This window comes from Diachasmimorpha longicaudata, chromosome 18, assembly GCF_034640455.1.
Source record: "Diachasmimorpha longicaudata isolate KC_UGA_2023 chromosome 18, iyDiaLong2, whole genome shotgun sequence".
NCBI classification, from domain to species: Eukaryota; Metazoa; Arthropoda; class Insecta; order Hymenoptera; family Braconidae; genus Diachasmimorpha; species Diachasmimorpha longicaudata.
This window is the reverse complement of record NC_087242.1, coordinates 3,042,829-3,061,908: the sequence shown is the minus strand read 5'-3', so window position 1 is coordinate 3,061,908 and position 19,080 is coordinate 3,042,829. Positions and strand designations below refer to the sequence as shown.

The 19,080-nt window shown below is 41.9% G+C and overlaps 2 protein-coding genes and 1 long non-coding RNA gene across 4 annotated transcripts; 1 reads left to right on the top strand and 2 right to left on the bottom strand.

The window, feature by feature from the left end:
- Positions 1-263: 263 nt before the first annotated feature.
- On the top strand, positions 264-17,979 carry LOC135170838 (uncharacterized). 2 transcript variants are annotated; one of them, XM_064136911.1, is made up of 4 exons: positions 264-565; positions 9,496-14,200; positions 14,403-14,838; positions 15,059-17,979. In XM_064136911.1, the coding sequence occupies exons 2-4, from the start codon at positions 9,513-9,515 to the stop codon at positions 15,497-15,499; spliced, it is 5,565 nt and encodes a 1,854-aa protein (XP_063992981.1). In that variant the 5' UTR covers positions 264-565; positions 9,496-9,512; the 3' UTR covers positions 15,500-17,979. The 2 variants fall into 2 exon arrangements, with proteins under 2 accessions (XP_063992981.1, XP_063992982.1); XM_064136912.1 differs by lacking the exon at positions 264-565 and adding an exon at positions 6,096-6,233.
- On the bottom strand, positions 3,880-5,799 carry LOC135170800 (uncharacterized). Its single transcript, XR_010300439.1, has 3 exons — positions 5,608-5,799; positions 5,357-5,531; positions 3,880-5,261 (listed from the first exon to the last, which is right to left on the bottom strand). It is a non-coding gene; the product is annotated as an uncharacterized LOC135170800 (long non-coding RNA).
- Positions 17,980-18,039: 60 nt separating the features above from the next.
- Polr2k (RNA polymerase II, I and III subunit K) lies at positions 18,040-18,649 on the bottom strand. The gene is made up of 3 exons (XM_064137019.1): positions 18,449-18,649; positions 18,267-18,359; positions 18,040-18,186 (listed from the first exon to the last, which is right to left on the bottom strand). Exons 1-3 carry the CDS (start codon positions 18,507-18,509, stop codon positions 18,164-18,166), a joined length of 177 nt encoding a protein of 58 aa, XP_063993089.1. The 5' UTR covers positions 18,510-18,649; the 3' UTR covers positions 18,040-18,163.
- Positions 18,650-19,080: the final 431 nt, after the last annotated feature.

Genomic DNA, 19,080 nt, shown 5'->3' with positions numbered 1-19,080 from the left:
ATTAACGTGAAAAACGGAAGTGGTGGTCTTGGTGCAACAACACTGGAGGAATCAACATTGAAATGACGCGCGAGTGTAAACAAAAGTTACCGAGTGGCGCGATTCGTCCGCGTGTGACGTCACGTGCCGAATGAAATTTCATGATTTTAAACGTTTGGAGATCAATTGATCGCCGGAAATAGGGTGGACCAGTGGGGTGAAGGGGTGGGTGGGTGGCCAGTTGGGGAGGGGGGGGGTGGCTTTTTGAGGGGTAGAGGGGGGGGGAGGGGGCGACACAAGTGAAAATATTTGAGTGAAAGGTGACTGGTGAGGTTGAAATAGCCTAACGGTGAAAGGACAAGAAATAATAAAAAAAATAGTTATTGTCGAAAAATGATACCGAGGAAGTTAGCGGAAATCTACAGCATCTGCGACGGTGTTGAGGCACTCTAATGACTCGTGGCCAGGGGAAAATTATGGTTTAGTCACGAGTGATTAATCGACAGTCCTTCAGGAGTCATCGGCGACCGAGGGAAGAGAGAGAGAGAGAGAGTGAGAAAGAGAGTTGGAACAACAGGAATATTAGGTAGGTATTGCGTGGTGGGGGGCAGGGGGTTGGGAGGGGTCGTAGGGGGGGGGGGAATGTACGCCGCGATTAGGCGCCAGTGACGTCAGTTTTGTTGAGGGGCTCATTTGCTAAATCCCTTCCCCCGACTGCACACGTCTGGTGTCACTACTACGTCGACTGATGTCTCATTATTTTTTCTTTCGAGTGGAAGACGTCCATTCGAGTGATGTTTGATACCTGAAATAATTTTTTGATGAAATAGGGCTGAATATCGTTGATAGTGTGATAAAAGTATTTACCGCACTTGTTGCGCGGTTAAGGGAGGGTGGGATAATATGGAGACGAATTAGAAATTGTTCTGGGGCTGAGTTTGTTTTTTTTTATGATTCAATTAACATAAATAGGTGAGAGCCCTTTATTTCGTCCTTATTGATGTATATGTCCTTGATGGAAGGGATTCTGAAGATATTCGACAGCGTACCGTCTAGATTCTGGCACCTACCCTAACAGGAGATAAGGAATGGCCGACAGTCGGCCGACTGTCGGCCAGCATTGGCCAAATGTCGGCCCACTGTCGGCCATTCTCCATCTCCTGCCAGGGTAGTGCTTAGGTGGTGCGGACCCTCTACTGTGAATTCGCATTTGGGACGTGGGAAGTCGTGCCTTCTGCCTATTGTCGTCGGATAAGAGGCCATGGGCCAGTAATGAGGCCCATCAGCGAGCGGAGCTTTAATCGGTCCCATCGGCGTCACAGCCAACTTGTTCGTAGACACACAGGAAGGTCCTTGGGTTCCTGGCGCCCTCTGCAGATCGTCAGGGATTATGAATAATTGTTGTCACTTAATTCGAAGATTCGATTTCAAAATTCAATGAACTACTGATGTCTGGGATTTCTTCGGGTCGTTTCGTGTTCTTGAATGTCGATCTGGAAATCATTGTAAAGGCTATTCTGCTGTAATAGAACTTGGGGGAATGACTAAGACTTTCTGGGTGTTGATTTTGACGTATTGATACGCTTGATTTGCCTCATTTTTGTGGCGATGATGATTGGGGGGCGGGGGGTTCTGGCTGTGATGGGGATGGAGGGAGAGGGAGGGAAGTGATTGATGGATTTAATTTTATTGGGAAGCCCTTTAGTTGTGCCCTGAGATGAAAAATCCCACGAGGGTAAAAACAGTAACAGAAATAATTTTTTATATTTTTTTTTTTTAGTTTTTTAGACTGTCCAGTTTTTGTAAAATAACTATTTGATCTTCACGGTACAGTCAACCCCCACCACCTCTGTACATTCCATACCGCTCTCTCCAAAACGTTATCAATCGTTATCGAAATTATTTAATCGGGGTAATCGATACGGGAAGTAATTTCAACAAGCCATAAGTCAACAATAATTATTATAATATAAGTGTAAGCGGTATTTACACATTCACTATTCCACCCCGAGTTGTACTCGACATTTCAATTGAATCGAAATTTTTTTTTATCACATTTGTCACTCAAATCGCAGACATTATTTTTAATATTCATTTCTATTGAATAAGTCATGGGACTCGTTGGAATTTCTGGAAATGTCATTTTCCTCGGAGTCTCCCAGAAGGGACTACTGTACCTGGAAAAAGGTTTTTCCACAGCATGAGGTGTCTCCCTCATCCACAGCAAATGCCAGACACCGACTGGGGGTCGAATCCTCATTCTATTCCATTAGAAATCGCCCTTTACAATCCCTTGCACCAAAAAAAAAATCCTTCACCAATATTTACTAATTACAGAGACATTACCGTGGCATTAGCGTCTTACATAAATATTTGTCTACATCGTTTGCCGGTGGCAACAAATTTCTCTTGACAAAATAAATTTTTTTCTTTTCATCTCCAAAGTTCAAAAATACTACAATTCCTACCTTTCAATTATTCTACTTTTTTTTTAACTTTTCATTTATCATTTTATCTGTGAATGTGTTATTTATGTGTTCGTTTGGTAGTTGTATTGGTGATCACAGTCGGGCCTACGTCAGCAATACAACGGTTGGACGAGATTTGCATAGCAAACAGATTGACACGATGGATAAGTGGATAACGAGATCGTGTGAGAGGGACCCAGTGTTATTGGGTTGACTGGAATATTCCGTCTCTCTTTTCACTCTGAAATAGACGAGACAAAATAGAATGAATTGGGTGGGATGAGAAGGGTCAGGAGGGGTAGCTGTGTGGGAAGGGGGGGGGGGAGACGATCAAGGGGGTCAGTTTATGGTAGTGAGCAGGAAGATGGCCTAGTCTAGATTGTATTTGGCAATTTCACTTCCACATTGTGGGAGGGAGAGGGGAAGGGAGGGAGGGAACGACCTGTTTAGATTTAACGCAGTTTTTACGGTGAAACACACGGGGGAAACCCTTGGCAGTTGGTGGTGAAATTGGTGTGGGTATATTTGACTTGAAGGGCGACGGGTATTTTGAGGGAGATGGAGTAACAAGTGAATGGCAAACTGCGGCGTTGCCATGACGACAGGTGAACCTGGAGGTTTTGCCTGAGGGCCTCGGCGCGGTGTCGACTTTTAACGAGAAGAGGGTTTTTAGGGGGGGGGGAGTGGAAGGGGAAGTTAATGATGGGGGGTGAATTTTCGACTCGTGGTTTAGATCGATTTTTTTGTCGTTTTTTTTCGTCGAAAGGGAGACGGAGTTTGGTGGGTAGTTGAGGATGGGATGAGGGCCTGAGGTGGCTGGATGTGGGAAAGGGGGGGAGGGCCTTGTGGGTTGTGATTGGGATGGTGTGATGCGGGGGAAGGGGCTGGAGTATTTTGATATTGAGATTGTTTTGGTCGGCGGTGACAACAGGGGACCCTTAGTCCTGGAGTTTTGCGTTGGTTGACCTTCAGAGTCGTTGGGATCTCGATTTGTGATGTCGTTGGGACTCGGTTGACCTTTGGGACCGTTGGGGAATTCGGTAGATCGATTCAGAAGGTCTTCGAGAGTTTTTCCACTCTCGAGGATGTTTGAAGGGGTAGTTTAGTGCCTGGAAAAATCCTTTGACCTTGGAATTGAGCGGAAAAGGGGTTAATTAGTTCCGTTTTTAGGTGAGGCGCCATTGGAAGGTCTTCAGAGACGGTTGGGACGTCGGAGTCACATTGTCTCGGGGTGAAATGATCCATTTTGCATGCCGACATTAAAGTGTTATGGCCGTGAGGCCCTTATGGTCAGGATTGACGCCGTTATGGTCGAGATTAATCCCTTTACGGTCTTAAGGGTCTGACGCCGGTAGACAGACGGTTTTAAGGTGTCATTTGGTGTACGTAAGGGTTGTTAGACCCTTTAAAAAGTGTCTCAGGCCATTTATTTTGCTGCGTTTGGTCTTCACTTAATCTCATGTTAGCCAAAAACATGCGATAAATTAATCCGTTCACGTGTAACTAATAAAAAAAACCGGGGGAAAATTGGGTGAAAGAAATTCTTCTAAAACTTATCAACGATAACATTGTCTCGATCTCATTGATAGAGAATCCCCTCCGTCAGTAATCGATAATTGGTCACTCAATATCTAGGAATTCCCGGGTGTTTCATTCTCGGTATGGGATAAGATTTCGTTATCAATTCCACCGAGAAAACAATTGAATTTATTTACCCAGTCGATACAATCGTTTGTATCATCGATAAGATCCGACAGTCGTGTTATTGGATTTCGAATGCCTTCAGATTAATTTGAATTTCAAAAGAAAATTCATTGCAACCCAGAGGGAAAAATGAATACAATGATTTTATGATTTTTTATTTCAGCTATTCGATGAGATTCAGTTGTTGGGTGGTGTGTGGAGGGGAGGGGGGGGAGGGTTAATCCATCTGTCGTGCTGGGGAATTCGGGGAATGATGGGTTAGTTCAGCGTAACAACGGGGAGTTGGAAGAGGTATTTCATTGTTGCCTTCCGGATAATGTGGAAAGCCCTTACTCGGTATTATCATGACAATGATCGGCTTAACTCCTCGGAAACTTCAGACCCTCGGTTGGGTTTTGAGAGTCATGAGCCCGGGGAACTGGGATTTTTTCTTTTTTTTTTTTCGGGGCAGACAACTTTCGCCTGAGTTGACCCAATTCTATTCCTCTATTAACGATGTGAATTCTTGAACATGAATTACTTCGTCAACGAGTGATTTTGGTGGAAAATATCCCAGAACCATTTTTGTAGAGAATTTTGTTGTCTACAAAAAAGGTTCTATAACATTTTCGCCTAGACCTAGTCCTTACTGATCCTTACTGGCATAATCGCCTGGTGAAATATTTTCTAAATTCATTAAATATCTTTCGAGTTTATCAGTCGATCAATTATCTCGGGAATGGGTGATAACAGGAAAAATTGGATAGAGAGTTTTTTGTAGAGGAGAAAATTCTTGATAAAAAATGTTTTCGGTCATTTCCACGTAGAATCACTCAGTTAAGAGACAATCAACTGATAAAGACAATGGAAACTCATTTTCATTGCAAAAAAATTGAAGAAAGACGGTGAACGAACAATTCATTCACAATGTGACGCAACTGCATCGTGATTGTGAAATTAGATACCACAGTGACGAACCATCAGTGCTACCAATAGGACATCAAACTCGTTAATCAGTGGTTGATAAAAACCGCATGATGCATAATCAAGAGATCCGCAATTCGAATCCCCATTCCCCGTGAATTTCCTTCTGTTCCGAGAAATTCCATTCACTCCTGGCACGTATTGACTCTGAAATAATAACATAATTGTCATACCACAGCCAGTACTATTCATTCATCAATTCCATGAACATTTTGTTGAGATAATTTTTTAAACGTCTGTACCATTTTTATTATCAATTTTTTGTAACAATTGGCCGTATCAATTTTTGTATCAATTTTCGCCCAACGTTTCGTCCAGAGAAGACCCCATCAGGCTCCTAAATCAATTTATATCATTCAACTCTCTTTTGCGTACGTGTCCCTAAAGTACACCTTTCCACTCCAGGCCCTTTCAACTCTGCAATTATTAAAAAACCATAAAAAAATAAACGTTCACTCTCAAAATAATTAATTCCTCTAATTTTTTTCCAAACCTGTACTTCAATCGTTACAAATTCTAAAATAAAATTTTAAATCCTCCAAAATCCAATGAAAATCCCGCTTAAAAAACTGGGAATCCCCGACGTCCGTGAACGTCCTAGGGCACGATTTTCCACAGTAAAACCCGGGGTGCGTGACCCAATCACCCGTTCACCAGTCTCTCAACAGTTTGCGGACAGTGTTGGATTCCGTGTTGAGCAAGTGGTGGTGGCACACTGTCGGCTGGGGGTTGGGTGGCGGAGGGAGGAGGGAGGGAGGGGGGGAGGTACATGAAGTACATTCGGAACGAGGAAGAAAGACGGAGAATCATCTCGGTGGAGTCATCTCCGTTTATTTGTGTTGGGTCTCGTTGGTTGCCCGCTGGAGCAACGAGCGGTGTCTCGGCGGTTCAACGGGGGTTGGGAGGGAGCGGTGGAGAGTGGAGTCATGTTGTCGGAGGCGTCAGCGGAAAGATAGTGTGGCACCGGTGCAGGGGAAGGGGGAAGGAGGGGGGGGGGGAATCCCAAGCGCAGACGTGTGCGACCAAGTAAGTCCTCGTGCGTGACTCACTTTCCAGCTAGTCGAGTTGTCGTAGTGACTGCGGGATTCTCCCACCAGAAGGGGACACTGTACACACCCGGTGAGTCTCATTAATAGTATTCGAAAGGTGCGCACATAGAAAATGTCTAGTATAATTGGATTATTTTATCTCTATTCGAAGTATCGAAATTTTTAACGATTTTTCAGTGAAAATTAGGTTTTGATTTGTTGTTTTTTTTTTTTTAATTAATTTGGGGATTTTATTTTCTTTTTCGCGGTCCTGGGGTGTTCGAATATTTTGGGGAAATCGTGAGGATCAATTGACTTTATTGGGGGTATATCAATTTTTTTTAGTTTGAAGTGCTTCGAGATTTGGTTGTCGTTCGATTTTAGGGCTTTTTCATTCCTCGGAGTAATAAGTTATCGTGTGGGAGGTGGGGATGACGTTTTGTAGGATAATTTCGTTGAAAATAAAGAGAGGTGACAATCAACACAATCATTAAGTGTCGATCACGATTGTGATAAAATAAAAAATCACCGATACTGTGATAAATCGCGATAAGAGCAGTTACTGGTACATTGACTTGTTGTCTCTGGAACCGGAGAAAATTAAATTATCTGATTTTTTCCTGTTGTACCGGTGAAGTGAATTTAAAAGTGAATTTATCTGCAGAATTTCATGAGGAATCGATTCCGAGGAAATACAATGAGGTCACCGGATATTTCACCCGAACGTATTAAATGTTTTCAGTGAGAAATTCATTCGAATTCAGGAGTCAATTGAGAAAAGCCGAAATCCTCGAAAAAACGTACCTTTTCCACATTTCGATAAAATGAAAATTATCCCGATAATCATCAACTGAGAGCAACAAAAAATATTTGTTGCGTCGAATTGTTCTTGGAGACAATAATCTACTGCTGTTTTATACCTGAAATAATTAGCAACAATGATCGAGTCTTGGTTAAAAAAAAAATCTATTGAATTGTAGTCCCACGACACGAAACCCAACTGTTCTGCAATTTTCAAGGAAGTTTGACGTCTCCAATTAATGGATTTCCCTGTTTCCTCGAAGGAGAGTACAACAAGCAATTCTCCAAGACCTCGCACTCACACTAGTGACCAACAGTGCAAGTTGGCCTCGATGAATTTCTGTTTTTGTCACGCGGTTTCAGGCAAAAGTAATGGCACAACAGGAGGTGAGGGGGAGATTTTTACGTATCGATAAATCATCGATACGCGAGTTGTACAAAGTGAGCAATAATCGTACAGACGCATTTGTTGCGCCATATTCGATAATAGTTTTCCTGGGGATTGACGGTAAACTAGGATTTTTTCAATCGAACGAACCCATTATGCAATTAAATATAACGCAATTAAAAATAGCGAATGGATTCACAGAATTTTAGTTTTGAAAGTAATTGGTGAGGGTCACGATGACAGTAGATTAATTAATTGTCATGCGTAGAATTTAGAAAATGGAGTTATGCAAAAATTAATCGATTGTTGTTTCCGTTCCACGAGGAAACAGTACATTACGCAACAAGTGCGGTAAAGAGAGTCCGACGAGTTTGATGATTTGAAAATGAGCCACAGAATGAGTTTAAATAGTTGCAGGAGTTAATTTGTGGATAATTTTAACTCCTTTTACCGCACCGAATGATGAAAAATGTAGAAATTTACCGTGTGCTGCGCTGCACATGAGCATTATGTTTTGCTCCTATTTTTTTTCCCCTCCATTTTTTAATCTTCTATTTACGCCAATAGAAGACTTCCGGGAATCGTGTTGAGTGCATCATTGACAGTTGAATTGAAAATGCTATCGTTTGTGGAGGATTTAATTAGTATTCCGCGGGTAATCGAGGGAAAAATGCGTGGAAAATTGAATGGACGAGCCCGAGCAGCGGTTGTTCGCGTCATTAATTAATTAATTGATGTTTGTTTATACCTATCTCGTACGCAGGGAATCTCGTTCATTCAAATTATTCGAATATCTCGGTGGAATTAATATGGAGCTGAATGAAGTTGAATCGTTGGATGTTGATGATGATTATTGTTGCACTTTTTATTATTTCAAATCGTTTGTTCGTTTTTTCGACAGTTTATCGATTATTCTGAGAAGGGGGAGGTAAATTCAATCACTAAATTGATTTTTTTTTAATAGTTTATTAGGGCACAAGTGTGAAAAAGTACCATTTTGCTACTGCAGCTCCGTTCAGCCCGTCTCAAAAAGTCCCCTTTCGTTCACATGTCCCCAAAAAGTCAAAACTTGTAAACAAAAAATTCCTTTATTTTACAAGTTTACCATGCGACGAAAAATCGCACCTTCTGCACAAAAGCGGCACAAAAATGTACTTTTCCAATCCCATGTCCCATTCTGCACGTGTCATTCACATGAACGTAAAATTCTCGCATTTCCATTCCTGAAGGTCCCACGTCAGTCCTGAGAATCTGAGGAAAAAAAAAAGGTCAAAGTTGTGTGTGAAATCTCAGGAAAGACGCAGATACAATTTGATGGAATAATCAAAGTGTCATGCATCAACACATTGTGAATGCGTCAGAGGAACGTAGAAACGTCTTTTTTTAAATTTAACATCAGCGAATAATTTCCCCTTTTTCTTCGGGCATTAAAAAATATGATAAAAAGTGATTGAGTATCGAGTGAATGAGGGAGCAATTCTCGGTTATCAAATTCAATGGCAGTCCCCGTATTACCAGTCAAGTTTAATTATGAATGATAATTAATTCCGATTGGATATTCCTCTATTCCACTCCCCTCTACCTCATTGCCATGGGGTACAGGATACACAAGTGGAGGCATTGCCAATGGTTTTGAACTGTTGAACTCGGTTGCTTCCGGTTTCGCAATATATATCAACTCCTACCGATAACCGAGTGTCTAGAAGAGTCAAGTGCGTTCAGAAAATGATCTATTTCAGTGGTGGAAGTCATCAATACAATAGCAAACACACAAGTCATTTGATGAAATATATTCAGACATTTAATCAGTCGCTAACGATCCAGATGATGACAGTAATAATGACATCAACTGAACGATTTTATTCTGATAAATCTGTTTGTTATAATTTTAATGGAACTTTCCATCGTCATTAACAACTGGATTGTTTTATTTATCCCATTGGGTTCAAATAGATCTCATTTATGATACAGAGGACAGTCCTGGTGATATTCCATTCAATTAACTCCTCATTAATCACCAGATTACTTATTTAATTGCCTTTCGTTTACGTAGCTATTTGCTCATTTTTTTCCCACTTGATCCGCTCAAATCAATAAGTAAATTAACTAATTTAGATGTCCCTCGAAGACCCTCACATAACCGAAACTCTCCTTCAAATTCCAGAAGCTCATCCTGTGGCAATGACAGACCCACAGCTGGCAAATAACAACAACAACACGAGTACAAATAACAACAACGATGGCGAGCCAAAGTACCTTCACAAAAAATTCAAGAAAATGGCAACGACTGAGGTGGTGGCACCCCTGGAGGTCAAGACGAAAACTCCACCTCCACCGGTTCCAACAACTGCCACCCCAGAGCCTTCCAGACATCGTGATCCTCCAAAGCCCCCAAAGGAGTCTTCCAAAATTGACGAAACATCCGCTGATGCCAATGAAACTGAACCATCTGAATCCAAGAAATCTGGCTACGTCTGTCCCTACTGCAAGCTCTCGTGTGCAAAACCAAGTGTTCTCCAAAAGCACATTCGCGCCCACACTAATGAACGACCCTATCCCTGCGTTCCCTGTGGCTTTGCCTTCAAAACAAAATCAAATTTGTATAAACACTGCAGATCTCGAGCTCACGCTCTGAAGATGGAGGGCGTTGACACCGGTAAAGTCTCCGAGGACTCAGACATGAGTCTGTCAGATAGTGCTAGCAATGGTACAGGCACACCACCTCCACCACCATCATCAACACTATCAACTCCGGCAGTTCAAAATCCAAAAACCGTTAAGACTGGAAAAATTTACAAGCCAAAGTTCCACACAGCCCTTCAATGCGTCAACAGTGAGCCAGAGATAACACCACCATCACCTCCAAGCTCTTCCAACAGCTCCTCCTCAGCATCGATAAAGCCAAATTCCGAACAAGTGCAGGAGCACATCGACAAGATAATCGCTGATAATCAAGCGACGGTGTACAATAATGACCCGGAATTGATGAAGCGCTTTAGAAGGCATCAGTATTTCCTCGGCCTCAGGAAGCCAGAGCAGCCGTTGAACTTGACCGGTGAGGAGACAACGAGAAAACGGGGCTTCAGCGAGAGCTTTGCACAGGAGGAGGCCAGCAATAGTCAGACAAATGGTGAGGGATCAATCATAAAGGATCTGCTGCTCAAGACAAGAACCCAAACACCAGAACATACATCAGAAAATCAGGACGACAGCTTCACCTGTCCCACCTGCAGAATTTCATATTCAAGTTCCGATAATTTAGAAGCCCATCGAAGGTACTACTGCAAAAATTCAGACTCCCCGAAACGAGACTTCCAGTTAGACTTAGATAAGAAAGAAGACTACGATGGTAAAGGGGATTTTTACAATACAGTCCAACCACTTCCATCACCAGGTCCTTTATTAGGTAATACAAGACTAGTAGATGCATATGGGCCTCCACCAAAAATACCAAGAACCGATGCTGTACCCACCACGTTGCGATCCCTCGAGGAGCTGTCAAAATATCCGAGGCCAAATTCCCTCCAGATGTTTGGTGGTGAAGTGAGGATTCTCGATAATACAGGTGAGACCAAGACCATGAGAATAGAGCCTAGACAGACAAATTCACCACCAAACGATCACAACTTGAACAATAAATGCATAACAACTGAAACATCATCGATTGTCGTGCGTTCAGGACTTCATTCGGGTGGTACACTTGTCCACAAACCATCAGGTACACCATCAACAACTCCAAGTACCTCGATATCTCTGCCAAATACACCAAAAATTTTGGCACCAATCATACCAAACATATCAACTCCCAACTTAGCCCCAACAATGTCCTGCTACAGTTACCTTGAACCACATTTGAATCCATTGACAAGTATCACTGCCTACAATCCTCTGACCCTGCCACAAGCAGGTATAGCTAGTATTCTTCACGGTGGTAAGGTCATTCCTTATGTGCCTGGTATGCCTGGACCACATACACTGTCAACGACAGTAGACATATCGCCAGTGACCAGTGGCACCACTGGTTACAAGGTCATTCCAGGCATTCCAGGATTACACATGATTCCTCAACCATTGGATCTAGCAAGTCCAGTCAGAACACTGACACCCAGTGTACCTGGTATACCAGGGCCAACGTCCAATGCTCAGATGAGCCTTGGACAACCCCTAGATCTTGCTAGTCCAGCTAAGGATCCGAAAATTGGATTCAAACATCCAAACAACGGAATATTCAGCCCTAAAGTATCAGCCAAACTTGAGGAGAAATACAAAAGTCGTCTGGCTTCGACTCCAACAAGTGAATTACCTAAAAGTGACGTCGACAGACACCCCAAGACCATCGGAAAATACAAGATCCTAGAGCAGACCCAGACGATGGAAAGGATCTTCAGTTATCCGAATGGAGTTGACCCTGGCAATTCATTCAGTCCAAGGTCTTCCCCGAAGGAACCATCGAGCAAATACGACTCGCCCCCTCCTCAGGAGAACGGAAGGATCAAGCAGACGTCACCAGAGCCCTACGTTGCCAATGGCGCGAGGCTGAGATCCGAGTTCGGTCCCTCAGTGATAATAAAGCAAATCGATCCTCCGAAGCCGGAAAAATCACCGGAGACATTGCCATCAACTCCAGAAGCTCCAGACCCGATAACCGAGGAAGAAGAGCCCAATCCAAAGTTTCTGCGTCCCACCTCTCTTCCATTGAAACCAGGTACCTTCACCCCAAAGCGCCACCACGGCATCACTCCCACAGCGAACACCCTTCCTTTGATAAGTCCAGAGACTCCAAGACCGAAGAAGTCGTACGGTCAGCTGTACCTCAACGGTCACGCTTACACGTACCTGGGTCTCAAGTGTTCGACAAGAGTCTTCTACTGCACGTTGAACCGGCCGCAGCCGATGTACGTGAGCCAGCAGCACGGCCTGTCCATGTACTCCAACTGGAAGATCTGTAAGGAAGCACCACCAGATTTGGATATGGCCCATTACGACTCTAGACACCGTCCGTCTAGCTATACAGTCGCCTGGAAGAAGCAGGAGGACATCCTGACGCATTCCTCCCAACGTCCAAACACTCCAACGAGCCCAGACAGTGGATTAGAAAGCGATACCCAGGAGAAGACGAGAAGAGTCAAGATCTTCGACGGAGGATTTGAATCCAATGAAGATTACACTTACGTGAGGGGCAGGGGTCGGGGTAGATACGTCTGCGAGGAGTGTGGAATTCGCTGCAAGAAGCCGTCAATGTTGAAGAAACACATCAGAACTCATACGGATGTCAGACCTTACACCTGCAAGCACTGCTCCTTCAGCTTCAAAACTAAAGGAAATCTCACCAAGCACATGAAGTCAAAGGCCCATTACAAGAAGTGCGTGGAGATGGGAGTGACACCAGTTCCCACGACTGTTTGCGATGAGAATATTGATAAGGAGGCCATTGCCAGGCTTGTAGCTGGTGGAGCTAATGAGGAGTCCACCGATGAGGATGAGGAGTCTGATGGAGATGACAGTGATGAGTCTGGTAGTGAGGAGCACGAGGCTGCTCAGAGCCTGTTGAGTCTGTCTCAACCCAGCTCGAAGAGACTTCCTGGACTGCTGCCTGCTGGCAGACCCACGACTTATCCCTACGCTCTCACCTTCCCAACCACCTCTGTGACAACGTCACTGGTGTCAACGACTGCATGTTCCGTGTCCGCTGTTACTGTCACTTCGACGACAGTTATTCAGTCTGAGGCGTCCAACAGGTATTACTTTCCGTCGAGTCGTTCCTCAATTCTACCTGAGGAGACGCGGGACAGTGTAATCAGGTCGTCTAAGATTGAGGATTCTGAGGTGGAGATGGAGGAAGTGGTGTCGAGGCATCAGCCCATGGACTTGACGACTAAAACACCTCAGACTCCTCTCCCATCACCTCCGTTGAGGTCCAATCCAGGGGATATTTTAACACCGGTATCGGAGCCAGTGCTGATGCAGGCAATTGTCCATACGATGGAACGATTGCCTCTTCAGGGTCGTGAGTGGAAGCCTGATGAGGGTCACATGCTGCAAGCATACTTGACGGAGAGACATGTCATGGACAGCAAGATGAAGCTGCAGTACAGGGTGGGAAGTACCAAGAATGATAAGCAAGTGGTGTATTCCAAGGAGTTCACGGGCTCCAGGAGCTCTTACTCCAGCTGTACTCCAACAGTTACGTACACCGATCCCAGTAGAATGCAGAATATCGAGGTGAGGGAGAAGGAGGACGTGAAGATGGAGATGAGGGAGAGGAGACCGTTTGATATAGAGTCTCTGCATCCTGAGAGGGAGAGTCAGGACGTGAGGATTATGAGGGGAATCGAGCAGATGGTGCCGCAGGTGATTAAGGGAATGGAGGCGCAGAGGCAGGTGTTCGGGGATGTCAGCAGGGAGGTTGGACCTGGAATGATGAAGAACGAATTTACGATTGGTGGACAGGATAGGGGAATGGAGATTGTCCCGCGGGGAAGTGCTGATGGAAGGTATGAGAGACCTAGTCAGGAGTTTAAGGTGCCTACGAACGAGGTGAGGAGTGTGGAGTTCAAGGAGGGAAACAGGGTGGAGCGATCACCTGGGAGGGAGAGTGGGTACAAGGAGCACAGGGTTCAGGGCTTCGAGGTGCAGGGGGCCGAGGGAAAGGTACTGGAGATCGCTGGGGGCACCAGGGGGGAGGCCAGGGGTGAACATGGAGTGAATATTACTGAACTTGCTAAGAGCATTGGAGAGGGAATGAAGCACGTGGTGGCGAGGAAGGTGGTGGTCGGTGGACCTGGTTTTCGATCACCCTCGCCGAGTACTGGCAAACCACAGGCTGAGTTCCTGCAGCCAGTTTCCGGACATGGGTCTAATTACAGCAGGTGAGACGATAGATTTTATATGAGAATTAATGGTGATCGTCAATAACTAAAATTGTCTTGAGAAAAACAATTTTCTGTTCAATGAAACTCGAGGAGTTCAACGAGAAGAATATCAGGAATATTATGTCAAGAATTATTAGGATTTCTTTGGAAAGGTATGTAATTAGTGTCATTAGTAATGGAATTAATTCACCTGTTACAGCGTTAATGAAGAAGGCCGAAGTGTTTGTGGTTTTTGCAACAAAGTCTTCAACAAACCCAGCCACTTACGACTCCACATAAATATTCACTACTTCGAGCGTAGATTCAGGTGCGAAAGTTGTGCAGTATCATTTCGCACTAAGGGCCACTTAACCAAGCATGAGAGATCAGTGTCTCATCATAATAAAGTCAGCATGACGTCGACATTTGGTGCAGCCACAACGAGCAATCCCAGGCCATTCAAATGTGAGGATTGTAAAATTGCATTCAGAATACATGGCCATTTGGCGAAGCATCTCAGAAGTAAAATGCATATTATGAAGCTCGAGTGCATTGGTAAATTGCCCTTTGGAACTTATGCCGAGATGGAGAGATCTGGAGTCAACCTCAATGATATTGATACTACTGATTGTGATAATAGTCTCTCTAGTCTACAGGTAATTAATCTATCATTATCTATGGAGCACTTCCTTAAATATATTCCTGACCTTTTGTGAAACGATTAATTACATTTCAGTCCCTCCGAGGGTGAAAAAAATTGAACGAATTTCGTAGTTAAGGGAATCGTGCCCTAAAATGATCAAGAGGACCTGTTCCATGACTTTTCGTTTTTTCTTGTGAATGAAAAATAATATCATATGCGATTTTTTGTTGCAGATACTCGCCTACAAATTATATGAGAAGGATCCGAGCAAAATGGGCCAGTGGGACCCCGAGATGGGCCCCCCAAACATCGCAAGTGGGGGTGAAACGTCCTCAGACGAGGGTGAGCCAATAATTCCCCCAACAATTCATCAATATCCTCCACCTCCCTCGGATATCGATGCATCACGTGCATATCACATGTCAACTCTAGTTAATACGAATGATACTAAGCAAATTGGTGATTTACATGTGCCAAACACCCGCTTCGACGATAATTCATTGCCCTACAAGTGCCAAATATGTCCAAGATCATTGAGAACAATCAATGAATTGCAAGTGCACTGTTACATGGAGCATGGTGATCGTGGAAAGGAGAATACACAGACGAGAATTGGTGATGATATTATTGGGGCACGTGACGAGCAATCGAGACAAAAGAGTAATGATACATAGTGCCAAAATTACGCTCTGGAGCGGCCATACACGATGTTTATTTTGTAAATAAAGAGATTCGTGGGAATTATTCCTCTTTCGAGATGGAAAACGTAGAAACTAAATTTTGGATCCACTACCTCTGCACAAAGGTATGAAGAAAACATTTAATCAGAATTTTTGCAGACGTGATAAACGATTAATTTCTGTTCCAACAAAATTTTTCATAAAAGTCTCCCAATCTACAAATTATCAAAAAAAATTATTGGACTTCACTCAACTGCTAATTCAGATGATGAATCCCGCACACGATATCTCCAACTCCTGGTGATTCAGCACCAAAAGACAAAAACATATACATATTATATATGATCGAATCGTGATGAAATTTTAGTTGATAAATAAAACTAAAAATATTTATATACGAAATTTAATTTTTAATCTACAAGGAGAAATCACTGCATAAATGAATTTAGATGACTCGAGGTGCAATTACTCTGACTGGCATGTGATTATGACTTCAAAGTGCAAAAAAAAAAAATAACTGTGCAACAAATTGAGTTACGAGTTACGATAATGTATTGAACACTCGATTTCACAGTGAAGAATTTATAAATATATCCTATATAGATGAATATATACATATATTTGTATGGTATTCAGAAGATGAGTAATTGTCTGGATGATGAAGCAACTGGTGAACAAGTTTGTATAAATTTATGTAAATTATTAATTCATTGAGACGACAAACATTGTAAGATAGACTAGTGGATGAATGATAGGAGGATGATTAATCGATTAGTTCAGGCATCTCTAAATGGATAATTATTACGTATTAAAGCCCACTGGGCCGAAGGATCAATGGGAGTTGTCGTTGGAAAAGCGTGAAATGTTCATTTAGAAAGTTATAACGATAGAAGTTATGAATGGAGAATATTAACCATGTGCTCAAGCACAGAGACAATGTCTTTCCTTAGCATAATCATTACACAACGTCAGATAATCATGTAAATCTCGTACCTAAATGTTAATGTGCTTGAGTGGGTGATACAGATATTTAAGAATTTATCGATTAAAACCGCACAATTGTACAACGAGAGAATAATTGAGTGGAAATAATGTAAATCTGTTGCCAAAACGATATCAGTGTAGCTTAGATGACTTGAGGGAATTTGAAAATGTAAACTTTTTTGGTGTAATATCCGTGAGAAAATATTATGGTCTCGAGTGATGGGAAAATGTCAGGAATTGAATTTGACCAGTTCTTTCTCGAGAACATGTCCCGAGGACAAGTTATCGTCAACCTTTTACCTGGAATATCAGTGAAACTACGAAAAATGGAGAAATTTTCATGGAAACCTTTTTTGTAGAGGAAAATAAGTTCTACAAAAAAGTTTATATGAAAAATTTTCTATTTCTTGTCAATACTGAGGTATTTGGCATAAGACAACGGTGAGAGATCATTTAGTAGTAGATATCAATTCGTTACTTTTTTTCATCACATCAGTCCTGAATTATGAAGAAAATCCAGATTACAAATTGTTGTAAGAGCTTCCAAGATGTGTAAGTGTGCATATGTCCAACAGTGCCAAGCCAATGGTAAAAAATAAAATGGACAATTAATCCTACTTTCAAAGGGCTATTTGTGGTTTAAAATGTGCAAATTAACATATCAAGTGATGGAAATTAATTATAGATAAATGAGAATTTATTGATTTTCAAAGGTATTACAGATATTTTTTGACAGATATTTTACGATGATTCATGATTTATCAGAGTTTAAACGTTGGCTTGGCTGCTTCCAGAGTCAGTATTAGTAACTCTCAACTGAATATCCAAACAAACAAAAACAAATAAATTCGTATTTCGGTGTTTTTCATTTGAATTATCATCTGTTGCTCGAAAACTTGTGTCAATGTGTTAATGGAGAGTCGATTAGTCCTCGATACACCTATTTTTTATGGATATTATTTGATTTTTGTATTCAATCATCGGCTGAAACAATATTTTCCAATATTTGATAGTACATCAGCAATACGTGAGACCACTGAACTGTAGTTTTTTGTATCGTAATCGTGTAAAGATCCTAGATCTTTAAGATTTTATATAAAAACTTTACTCAATCAATCAATCAATTGTAAAATAACGATAAAAAACATTGGTGGTTTTTCATTTCCCTAGAAATCATTGAGAGTCGAAAAAAAAACCTAAATTATCAATTTCATTGGAACCAAAGTTTGGCTTTTGCCAGATTGATATCAGAGATGGGACCGGAGTTTAAAACAATTTTATAAAACTTATTGTATACTCAATCGAGGAGGGGAAGGATATCTAATCATAGATTATTGTGAATGAATGTATGGCCCAGTGGTTCATGAGTGCTGTTGTTAATCATTTCTTCCTCATCGTAATGAAAACATGAAAGAAACGAACTCTGTTATATTACTAACGAGAATGTAATTTATTTATTGTAAATAAAAGATACATTGCCTAATGAATAACTCCATCAGTTAATTTATTTGTTAAAAAGAAATGTCCAGGAGTCAAATCGAAATAATTACTTTCCTTAAAAAATTTAATTTTATTACAAAGTCCAATATTTTACAACTTATCCTTAGTCTTTACATTATTCTTGATTCATTTAATCGTAGGCTCACCTCGTGGGCTGTCACGACGATGTTGATGTTAACGAGCGTCGAAGACGACGACTGAAAGTCTAGGAGTTAAGGAAAAATATCAAGAAATGAAGTGAGAAATTTTTGTCAAGTTATTTTTATGAAAAGGATACGGCGTTTTGTTCGTTTCTTGTACATAATTCTGTACCCGCACTCTCTGCAACGGATTGGATCTCTGGGTCGAATTTCATTGTCATGATGACACTCTAGAACATCAGAAAACATTCCTGTTGAATTATCAACTTCCAAACGTTCTCATAACCTCAAAATTAATCAGAAAGATGCTTCTACTCACCACCACAGATGTAAACCATAGCCTGTTTGGGTGCAGTTGATTCAGCTTTGCTAGACTCCATTTTATCAAAAATTCCTCAGTTCATCCACCAAAATGTTTAAGATTATTCCAACAAAGACGTAAAATCCAAAGCTCTCACGAATAATTCTCTTCACCTGCACGTTGTGTCGTGTTGTGTCACGTGACCTTCCCCCCTCTAACAATTTGTTGAAGAAGTTGAAGCCCCTTGTTCGACGAGTGAAAAATATAAATAATAAATAATTCAAAAATTCGTTTGCTCTTTAAAAAAATTTCTATTTCTGTTGATCGTAGGAGATATTAACAAGAAGAGTATTTTACAAATATTTCTGCAATTGCACATCTTCGAAACCGCTTGGTCGGGTCTCCTCTTTGAAATCCCTGACAGATTGACTGATGGTAACTCATCCAAGATCGGTACTATGACCTGGGGGTTGAACAAAAACAATTTGTTTACAGTTTCCTCGAGTCTGAGGGTTCTATTACCTTCTATGGAGTCCCTTCCGGCCGAAGAAACCTTCATTTGGGGGCAAAATTTAATTTTCCCAGAATTTAATTTTCTCCCCAAAAAAATCAAAATCGGTACTACAATTTGGGGATCGAAAAAAATTTTG